Source organism: Euleptes europaea, chromosome 2 (assembly GCF_029931775.1).
Source record: "Euleptes europaea isolate rEulEur1 chromosome 2, rEulEur1.hap1, whole genome shotgun sequence".
NCBI classification, from domain to species: domain Eukaryota; kingdom Metazoa; phylum Chordata; class Lepidosauria; order Squamata; family Sphaerodactylidae; genus Euleptes; species Euleptes europaea.
The window spans coordinates 26292674-26304294 of NC_079313.1; the positions used below are offsets into that span (position 1 = coordinate 26292674).

The 11621-nt window shown below is 46.5% G+C and overlaps 1 protein-coding gene across 1 annotated transcript; it reads left to right on the forward strand.

The window, feature by feature from the left end:
* Positions 1-203: 203 nt before the first annotated feature.
* On the forward strand, positions 204-8693 carry MYOC (myocilin). Its single transcript, XM_056845466.1, has 3 exons — positions 204-777; positions 2394-2522; positions 7902-8693. Exons 1-3 carry the CDS (start codon positions 204-206, stop codon positions 8684-8686), a joined length of 1488 nt encoding a protein of 495 aa, XP_056701444.1. The 3' UTR covers positions 8687-8693.
* Positions 8694-11621: the final 2928 nt, after the last annotated feature.

An 11621-nucleotide genomic window follows, 5' to 3' on the forward strand; every position in this document is an offset into this window, starting at 1 on the left:
TTTTGTAAAAGCTCAGGGAGATTTCTGTTGCTGGCACAGAGACCCTCTCCTGCCCCTCCCACTACTCCCAGACATATAAAAACCAGTTCTGTGGGAGCTCAGTTTCACAGAGGGCTGTGCGGGGAATGCCCACTTGCCCACTGTGCTGCCAAGGACAGCCTCTGCTTTTGAGTGGGTTTTTTTTAAAAGGCAGCGCTGAAACCATGGAGGCCCTGCTGACTTGCTTGCTCTCCGTCTGGGTGGCGTGGGGAGCACAAGGCAGCACTGTCCATCTCCACAAGATGAATAACCAGGATGGCAGGTGCATCTATTCCTTCACGGTCCCCAGTGCAAATGAAGCCAGCTGTCCTAGCCCAGGCGAAACAGCGACAGCTCTCCAGGCTCTCCAGCGGGAGAGCAACGCCCAGCGAGTGGAGCTGGAGTCTGCTAGGGCAAGGCTCAGCCTTCTGGAGAACCTGGTGGACCACCTGCATGGAAGCCAGTTGGGGAGGGGTCCCTCTCTATCCGTGGTGGGATTGCTTCGAAGAGAGGTGGACAGACTGAAGAGGGAACAAGCCCAGAGGGACACCCAAGTCAGCAAGCTGGAGTCTACGATCAGCAACCTCCTCCAAGACAAATCTGGCTTAGAAGAGGCTAAGAGGCAGCTGGAGGAAGAGAAGAACGAGCTGGTGAGGAGGCTGGAGAGCAGCATCCAGGAGGAGGCTCGGCTAAGGACAAGCCAGTGTACTGAGACCGGAGAGGTACCAAGCAGAGATTCCCTGCAAGGCTCTCAAGAAGGTAGGCTGTGTGTCCAGCGTCATCTAGACTAAACCCCTGCAAGAGGTTCTGCCTTCTGTTTGGAGGGAAAAGAGGCTCTGTGGTTGAGAGCTGTCGATGCTTTCTATAACTTCATAATTGAGCCACGAGAGTGTAAGATTACATAAACAAAAAGCAATGTTCTAAAAAAGTTCTTTTTAAAAAAAATAAGAATGGATGGATGGATGGAATTTCATTATGAAAAGAGGTGCTATCTCAAAAAGTTGGAAACGATTTTTAAAAATCAACCACACTGCTTCCAAGGTGTTTTAATCCCCTGATCATTCAATCATTTTGCAATTTTTTTTCTAGCTCTAGAACAGGCTTTTTGAGATGGGAGAACCCAAACTGCATAGCTTTAACCGTGTTCCCCTCTCTGGTTTCTCTAATGGCACTATGAATTGTTTGTTGTCTTTTCGATTCCTTTCTTAATCATACTTACACTTCTGCGGTGCTTGACCTTCTGGGCTGGTCCTAGATTAAATCAATGGTCATGGTGGGCAGATGACGTTACCAGCTGTAGAAAAATTGAACAGGTTAGAGAAAGCTCTTCTGTGTTGTCCCAGGCATCAACCTTTTCTTCTCCCTTCCTTTCCCTTTTTGCTAGAAATTCATTCAGCCTGCCAGATACTATAAATGTCACTGAAGATCCCCCTCATGAATGGGGCGGAGGCAGCCCAGTGGAAGAGCAAAGTCAGCCTGTGGTCTCTACTAATGATTCCAAACACTTCATCCCGTTGTGCTTCTTTTTTACAAAGACTTGCTCCCGTGAAGCACCGACCTCCCAGCCTTCAGCATGCACCCAGTTGCCTTTTAGAAGGAATGTGAAGGGGGCAAAATGTTTCCCAGAGGGGTCTTCGAGGGTTTGCTTCACACAGACCCGCTGGCTCCAGGGAGGCCTTTTTTTTAAAGCTGTAATTTCCTCACCCCATCACCAGGAAACAGAAATAGGGGGTGATGGAATACCGGTGCTGGGATCTCATGTCCGTCCGGGGAATATTTTTGGAAAGGGATGCCTGGGCAGCAGAACAAGAGCATCGTCGCTTTTTAGGACACGCCAGTTGCAAAGCTGGAAAATAAGCGCCGCGCTTAGAAGCATCCCATCTTGTTAGCGCAGAGTTTTGAAGACAAATTGCTTCTGTGTCCTGATAAATCCTGGGCGGAATCATATTCTAAGTTTCAGAAATTGAGTTGGTTGCCTAGAGAAAAAAACCACCCTGACTTGGCTGAGTTTTTGGCTTTGGCGCCAGGGTCCAGAAAACTATCGGCTTTCCCCCCATCTTCTTGTTTCTTTGTTGGAGCCGATGATGTGCTTAAAAAAAAACCCAGCTGGGTGGAAGTACGGATGAGGGCTGCAACGCTGAGGAAGGAGGAGGAGGTAGCCCATTTGGGGCTGCTTTAAGTAGGGGAGAGGGAGTGAAGATCGGTACTGTGGGGTTAATAATACTGACATACTTTGCAGGGCAGTTTTGAGGATTACTGAAAATGTATGCAATGTGCTTGGAACACTCTAATAATTTCCATGATTATTTCTTTCATCTTGGATACCGTACTCACGTGTTTATTTCTCCACCCCCACCCCCCGGCCCTTGCTACAGTGTCTAAGTGGGATACGGAGAGTCTGGACTACCAAGAGTTGAAATCTGAACTAACAGAGGTTCCTGCATCCCACCTTTCCCCAGAAAACCCTTCACCCATCCTTCCTGGCACAGAAGCTGCAGATACAGGTAGAAAGCGAGCGTCACTTCCTGCGTGTTTCTCTTCTGGCTGTGTTTTACCCCGTGTCAGCCAAACCTTTCCTTCAAGCCCCCTACTAGGGTTGCCAGCTCCGGTTGGGAAATACCCGGAGATTTTGGGGGCGGAGCCTGAGGAGGGCGGGGTTGCCAGTAGTGTTGCAGCTAGGGTTGCCAGTAGGGTTGCCAGGTCCCTCTTCACCACCAGTGGGAGGTTTATGGGACAGAGCCTGAGGAGGGCGGGGTTTGGGGAGGGGAGGGGCTTCAGTGCCATAGAGTCCGATTACCAAGGCGGCCATTTTCTCCAGGTGAGCTGATCTCTATCGGCTGGAGATCAGTTTTAAGAGCAGGAGATCTCCAGCTAGTACCTGGTGGTTGTGTAAGAAATACTCACAATGCTAGGAACAAAAAGCTGAGGGGAAAAAGACTAGCACAACTCAGTATATTCAACAATTCATTAACAATATGCTAACAGTGAAAAACAACCACAAGGTGTGCAAATATGTACCATATTTACAATAATAATAATCCCAAGCCTAATAGCAAAGTCCAATCATCAACCTAAGGCAAATTATCTTCTAATCCAAACGTGGTAGAAAATGTCCATAAATTGGCACGACATTTTTGACCACGTTTGGATTAGAAGATAATTTGCCTTAGGTTGATGATTGGACTTTGCTATTAGGCTTGGGATTATTATTATTATTGTTGTAAATATAGTATATATTTGCACACCTTGTGGTTGTTTTTCACTGTTAGCACATTGTTAATTAATTGTTGAATATATTGAGTTGTGCTAGTCTTTTTTCCCTCAGTACCTGGTGGTTGGCAACCTTAGTTGCCGGCTACAGGTTGGGAATACCTGGAGATTTTGGGGGCGGAGCCTGAGGAGGGTGGGGTTTAGAGGGGAGGGACTTCAATGCCATAGAGTCCAATTCCCAAAGCGGCCATTTTCTCCAGGTGAACTGATTTCTATCAGCTGGAGATCAGTTGTCATAGCAGGAGATCTCCAGCCCCCACCTGGAGGTTGGCAACCCTACCCCCTACACATGTTTCAGCACTTGAAAAGGCACAGTCGGGAGGCAAGAGGACTAGTCCTGCCCTGCTGCGAGCCCTCGCAGCATTTTTAAATGGCCCACATTAGATTTTGTAAAGGCAGCAGTGGTCCCTGGTCAGACCCAGGGATGCCGTCACATCTAGTTGTGCCGTCATGAGTGTTTCCCCTCACTGGTGACCAAGTTATATAAATGTTATCTGGATGCCCCTCCCTCTCTGGCTTCCTCCTCGTTCTAATCCATCCTTCCCAGGAGCCAAGAGGAAGGAAATGCTCTGTTGTCTTCACCAGCCTGCCCTTTCACAAGTGCCAGATGGTCCTGAAACATGTCCAGCTCGCAGCACCCCAGTTGCTAAGCAGGGGGTCAAGTACGAAGAATGGAAATCCAGCCTCTCAAGAAGCATCTCCAAGGGTGGACTGGCCCTTTAGCTGACTGCACCGGGGCGCTTGCTCCAGGGCTATTTTAACATCCGAATCCCCCCTCCCATCTATAGTTCCGGATAATTCCCAGAAACTCAGGCCTAGTCTGGACATTGCCTTGGAATGAGGTAGCACAAAGCTGAGATAGTAGAATGGGCTGTATGATCTCTCCCCTGCAGTCTCTCCCCTGATAGAGAGCAGTTCAGCTGGAGAAAATGGCCACTTTGGCAATTGGATTTTATGGCATTGGAGTAGGGTTACCAACCTCCAGGTACTAGCTGGAGATCTCCTGCTGTTACAACTGATCTCCAGCCGATAGAGATCAGTTCACCTGGAGGAAATGGCCGCTTTGGCAACTGGATTTTATGGCATTGAAGTCCCTACCCTGACCAAACCCTGCCTTTCACAGTTGAAGGGGTTAGTTGGCCCACCTCTAGCACCAACCAACATGTGAAGGGCTAGGCTGGAACTAGGCTGGAACTAAGGTTGCCAGTAGTGGGTTGGGATGTTCCTGGAGATCTGTGGGCAAGCTTGGGGAGGGCAGGGCTTGTGGAAGAGACGGGCCTCAGTAGGGTGTAATGCCATGAAGTCTACCCTCCAAAACAGCCATTTTCTCCAGGGGAACTGATCTGTGTAGTCTCTCCACTTTCTGAGAAATGAAGTTATCCGCAAGACAAGTCAGGAATTTATTTGATCTTTCACTTTTAGCAGAGTTGGATTTCCAACAGGTATCTGGGTAACTGAAATCTCCTATGCCTGGTTTGGTGGTCCAAAGCAGATCCCCACCATAATATCACTATTATTTCTTACTCCTTTTATTGTTACCCAGAGACTCTCAACCGAACTTCCATGCTCAGATTCATGTATTTCCTCACAATTATACATATCCTTGACATATAATGCTACTCCTCCCCCCGGTCCTTATTTGTCTATCCCTTTTAAACAAGTTGTACCCCTCAATCCTAATATTCTGTGAGGTAGGTTATGTTGGGAGTGTGTGACTGGCCCAAGATCACCCTGCAAGCTTCCATGGCAGAATGGGGATCTGAATCTGGACCTCCCAGATCCTAGTCCAATACTCTAGCCCAGTGGTTTCCAAAGTGGGCAGTAGCACCCCCTGGGGGGTGGTAGGATTACCTAGGGGGGCACTAAGAGGCAAGGGGGTGCTAGAGGTGGGCCAACTAACCCCTTCAACTGTGTTGTTGGATAGGGTAGGGGGCACTGGGGTTGAGTTTGTGGAACCAAGGTGACCTGAAAAGTTTGGGAACCACTGCTTTAACCTCTACACCACAGTATTTTAAGAGGCAGTATTACACTGACAGGCAACTGGGACTGGCTGTTTCCCTCATGCCTTGGGTGTGAGAGTCCATTGTGCAAAACAGTGTCAGACTAGGTGGACATTTGGTATGACCCAGCTGAAGAGTTCTTGTGTTTTTAACTACTTTTTAATGACAGTTTTCAGAAGGAATCTCTGGCCTTTTTCTTTGTTATAAAATAAACACGATAAATAGCCATACAACTTGCAGCAGTTCTGAATCTGCTTGCTCCAAGCCACTTCTTTATCTCTCTGTAAGGACTCTGACAAAGTTCCTCCATCAATTCCAGTGATGCAAAGTGTCATCCTAATTTTTATGGGATTTTTATGGCACCCAGTTCATCGGCCCTGGGTGTTCGACAAGCTACGGTAACTCCAGTAGTCTGCAAAGTCAAAGTAAAAACTATCATGCATCTTGTCCAAGATATTTCATAATTTAGTTGGTACTTGACAGACCATCAGACTATTATATATTTCCTGTTTCTTTCTCTTCTTAGAAACAGATCCTGGCTGCTCTCTTCTGCCCCCAACTAATTCCCTTTGTCCCCACCCCCTCTTTCCTCTTTCATTCTTGTGCAGCAGTAACTTTGTAAGGAGCCTAATAGACCACGAAATAGACAGTATCAAGTGCCAGCATTTTACATGTGTTTCAAATTTGGAGTGCCACAGGGAAATTCAAGGTTGGTGTTATCTAGAAAATCTGACCGAAATTATTTATTCCTCATCAAAAAGAGAGTTACATCAGTGCATTTGACAGAAATAACTTACATTTAAGAATAAGATAATGATTTATGAATTCCTTAACTTGCTTTTCTTTTCTTTTTTAACCAAAATTGAAATCTGGTGAAATGTGTTGGACTAGAACTGGTGCAACCCAGATTAAAGTTCCTTCTCAGCCATGAAGTTGATTAGGTGACATTGGGCCAAACAGTCTCCCTTAGCCTAGCCTACTTGGGGGAGCAGCCATTGCTCAGTGATAAAACATTTCTTTGACATGCAGAAGGTCCCGGGTTCAATCTTGACAGCTCAGTGGTAAGGAGGGCATACAGCTGAGTGACTGACCACATGCTTTGCATCCAGAAGCTTTCAGGTTCAGCCCCCAGTGTCAGGGTGATGGGACCCTTGTCAGAGGAAATGGATCGTTGAATATTAATGGTATGAGCGGTAGAAGCTAAGGTTGCACGCACACAATAAAGACTTGCAGTCTGTTCTCTTAGCAAAAATCAACTTTACTTACTAGCATCAGGGAAGGGTAACTTGAGTTTAAAACAATAAATTCCTTACTACATTCTAAGTTTCCTATCACTTCCCAGATTCATATCTGGGAGTTTCTACAGCTTAAGAAACACGTAGCTTATATGGTATTATGTGTAGCCACATCTTCACAGAGTAAGATCTAAAATACAATGGCGGTGGCTTCTTCTTGCTAAACAAAGAAGAAGCTCCTAATATGCAAATATTTTTACAACTGTCCTGTTTAACCAATAGCTAGTTGATACATACTGTAGATCACATCACCTTTTGATCTGGTCAGCTTGGTTACAAACAATTTAACCCTTGACTGTCTGGAATACAATGAACCTCGCTACCTAAGACCCAACACAGGGGCTTTGGAACAACACTTGAGCTTTTAAGTCCGGTGTGGTCTAGCTGTGGATGGGCATCGGGGTGTGTGTGTGTGTGTGTGTGTGTGTGTGTGTGAGAGAGAGAGAGAGAGAGAGAGAGAGAGAGAGAGAGAGAGAGAGAGAGAGAGAGAGAGAGTTCACGGGAGCTCTGCAGTTGGAAATCAGTGTTGGGCGTTTGGATGGCTGGATGGCTGTCACTCTGCCTTCAGACCGAATAAAGAGTCCTGCAACTAAGCTGTAAATTGTTTGGCGTTCAAATGGCTGGGACGTCTTTCGCTCCATTTCCAGACTGAGTAGAGAGTCCACTAAGCTGCAAGTCGTAAATTAAGACCTTCCTGGGAAAAAATCCTTCAGTTGGTAGTAGATAACGCAGCCCTATTTCTGGAACTGCTGACAAAGGTACTGTAAAACTCACTTAAAACTGCCAAATGCTAAAAAATATAAAACGTCTCTACGGAACAGGAGCTGTTAGCCATCTTGCCTCTCTTCTCCCTAGAAGAACACTGCCAGATAGAGCATATGGATGAGCTGTGGTTAGACTCAATAGAAAGTAATTCCAGATATCCATACATGTGTTCTGATTTCTGGTATAAACAATGACCTGCCCTGAGCTGGATAGCCCCAGTCTAGCATGATCTTGTCAGATCTCAGAAGCTAAGCAGGGTCGGCCCTGGTTAGTATTTGGATGGTCAACCTCCAAGGAATACCAGGGGTGCGATGCAGAGGCAGGCAATGGCAAACCTCTTCTGAACGTCTCTTGCCATGAAAATCCTACGAGGTTGTCATAAGTCAGCTGTGACCTGACATACACACACATAAACAATGACTCCACCACGTTAAGCACAGTCCCTTCCCTTGTCTTCTAGTTTGGAGGCAGAACCTGAGGTTAGCAAAGGTTTCAGGAATAGCTGCCTCTTACAATTGGACAGAGTAACTGGCTTTTTTATGCCTTGAAACAGGATGTGGAATACTGGTGTGGGTTGGTGAACCTGTGACCTTCCGCAAGGCAGAGACCATTGCCGGTAAGTACGGCGTGTGGATGAGGGATCCAGAACCTGTGACTCCATATACTCACGAGACAACTTGGAGAGTTGACACCGTTGGCACAGATATCCGCCAAGTCTTTGAGTATGAGAATGCAGACCACTTTATAAAGGGCTATCCTTCGAAAGTTCATGTGTTGCCTCAGTCCATGGAGAGCACCGGAGCTGTTGTTTATCAGAGCTCCCTATATTTCCAGTGCCGCAAGTCCAGAATACTGGCTAAGTACAACCTGAAGACGGAAGTCGTCATAGTCCAAAAGGAGCTGCCCAATGCTGGCTACCATGGACAATTCCCCTACTCATGGGGTGGATACACAGACATTGACCTAGCAGTTGATGAGAAAGGGCTGTGGGCGATTTACAGCACTGCAGAGGCCAAGGGGGCCATCGTGCTTTCTAAATTGGACCCAGAGACCCTTGAGATTGAACAGACCTGGCAGACCAACATACGCAAGCAGTCAGTAGCCAACTCCTTCATGATTTGCGGCTCCCTGTACACCATCAGCAGCTACTCGTCACCTGAAGCCAGAGTGAATTTTGTTTACCACACCAGCACAGGCACCAGTGCGCCACTCGACATCCGCTTTGAGAACCGCTACAGATACAGCAGCATGGTAGACTACAACCCAGCAGAGAGAAAACTCTTAGCTTGGGACAACTTTAACATGGTGGCCTACGATGTCAAACTTTCCAGAATGTGAAGAGTTTGGAGAGGTGGGTGGTGTGGGAGGATGTTACATATCAGAAGGGCCACCAATAATCCACATTACCTCCCTCCCACTAATGATGAACGTATGATGAAAACCACCAGGATGGTCTAATGCAAGCCCTGTTGAAATGAACAGGACTTGTGCAAGAGCAGCATGCTAGCACTACTAGGGTTTATGTAGGAGGCCTTCCATAAGTCAGCTCTGTCCAAAGCTCTCCACGGCTTTTATTGGCACCTGATGGCATCTGCCACAACATCGCTAGGGTTGTGTCTGCGCATCAGTGTCTTTGCTAGCTAGGCATTTTTGGGCAGAAGCACAAAGCAGTGCATCTACCCACCTGATGCATCTTTCACCCTGTCCTCTATGACCATCTGTTGGGCTCAGCCTTTAAATACTTTGTTCACAGGATTCCATGCAGGAATGGTCCTTTGGTGGCCAGCATGGCTGTATTAAACAGGGAGGCAAGAGTAGTGTTTAGATAACTTTTTGCCCAACTGCATTTTAATTATATGAAAGATCACCGCATGCACCTATCTATTTTACATTTGCTTTAAAATGTTGCTTCCAGTATATATTAAGTGCACAAGAGTCATCCTCGGGAGAGCCAAAATGCATATTACAAAAGACAGCCATGAACGAAACAGCTTGATGGGTCCTTCCACGTTGCAAAGAGCCTGGGCAAGGGGCCAGGTTATTGTGGAGGAGGGGTGGGAATGGGGGTGTTGGCTGCTTTCCCTTTTCCAGGGTCAGGGCCTATGTTTGCAAGGTGAACAAGAGACCAGAACGCTGGTGGTGGTAAGCACAGGTGGAAGGAAGTTACAGGGGTAGAGGGAAGTTATAGCAGCGGAAGGGTGAAGCATCCCCTCCTCAGCATTAAACTTGTGTAGAACAGCAGGGAGCTTTGTAACAAAGGGGCCACCACACCTTTGTTACATGCAATTGCACTGTCCTGTCTAACCTGGCCCCCCAATTTCAACTCCATGCTTAACACGCTAATAGCTTCATACACATACAGAGAAAGAGAGAGAGAGAGAGAGACATAGAGACAGAGAGAGTTTGTATACTCTATGCTCAAAAAAACAATTGACGTTTTCTGCCAAGAAAAACTGAGTTATTCCAAATAAACAAATGTGCATGATTTCTTTTCTATAGTCCTAAGATTATTTTTCTATTTTGTATAATATATTCTGCCTGTTACAGCCACGGGGTTGGGGTTGGGAGGGTCAAGGAGCTGCACAGAGTCCTGGAGCTCCGCCTAAGGAATGCTGGAAAACATCTTAAGGAACGTTTGGGTCTTCTGAGATTTCAGTTGGTGTTGTTCACACACCTTCCAGTGTATTTTCCAGGGTCTCGTTTTAGGACTGGAAGTATAGTCCAGAGATAAGGGGGTGTTCACACACCAGTCTGATCAAAAAAAGCCGATGAGGGTTGGTATGGGCTGGTCTGTCCATGCTACTGACTACCTCCCCCTCACAGTTACCTGCAGTTTCCTGGAACATTTAGTGCTCTTGATAGTATGTCCTACTGTCCTAGTCTGGGAATCACAGAAGACCAAAGCCCGGGGCTACTTGCAGACAACAGAGACTAGAATGAGGTATGACAAAGCCAGCAGAGCCTTCTGTATACAACCCCAGTTCCATAAAAGGCTTATCCTTAAAAGTTTCTCAGGTGACAATTGTGATGCTCTCACAAAGCAGCCTATGTTCACATTATGTATTTTATTATTATTTACATTGTAAACCACCTTGAGTTCCTATTAAGGTAGAAAGGTGGCTAATAAATAGGGTTGCCAACCTCCAGGTACTTTTCCAAGACGACTCAGCCAGCAGTCCGCTTGTACATAGTAGGTACACTCCTTATCCTTGGAAATGAATACATTCCAAGCAAGTTGAGGATCTCCAAGTTTGATGAAAGTGAAGCAAAATGGGAACATTTACCTGAAGCCCATTGCTTTCTTTTGGAATCTGCATTTTTGTACATTGTTGACACTTATGGTGTTCTATGTTCACTGTGACTGTATTTTGTTATTTCTGACATAATACATTATGAGCATATCTACACAGTGTTGGAGTGCATATGTCAGATAAGTTCTGCTTTTTGGCTTTGTGCTGTTTGTGCTTGAGTTCAACCTTTACTGTTTGGCACTTGCTAGCCTTTTCTGGATATCAGCCTCTAGGTACTAGCTGGAGATCTCCTGCTATTACAACTGACCTCCGGCCAATAGAGATCAGTTCACCTGGAGAAAATGGCCGCTTTGGCAATTGGACTCTATGGCATTGAAGTCCCTCCCCTCCCCAAACCCCGCCCTCCTCAAGCTCCGCCCCAAAAACCTCCCGCTGGTGGCGAAGAGGGACCTGGCAACCCTAGCTGGATCTGCTATTACAACTGATCTCCAGCCGATAGAGATCAGTTCACCTGGAGAAAATGGCCACTTTGGCCATTGAACTCTATGGCATTGAAGTCCCTTCCTCCCCAAAACCCACCATCCTCAGGCTCCGCCCCAAAAAAACCTCCTGCCGGTGGCGAAGATGGACCTGGTAATCCTACTAATAAATGTAGAAAGGTGGCTAATAAATGTTTCTCTGTATATGCCATCAAGTCACAGCTGACTTATGACTACCCCTGGTGATGTTTTCAAGGCAAGAGTCGTTCAGAGGTGGTTTTGCCATTGCCTGCCAATGCATGGGCTGAGAGAGTTCTGAGAGAACTGTGACTGGCCCAAGGTCACCCAGCAGGATTCAGGCAGAGGAGGGGGATTGAATCTGGTTCTCCAGGTTAGACACCGCCGTTCTTAACCACTACACCACGCTGGCTCTAATAAATGTTACTACCTTAATAAATTAAGGTAAAAACGTGGGAAAGAAAGAAAGAAAGAAAGAAGTATCCAAGCCACCCTGTATACAATGAAACTGTTGTTTTTTCCTTC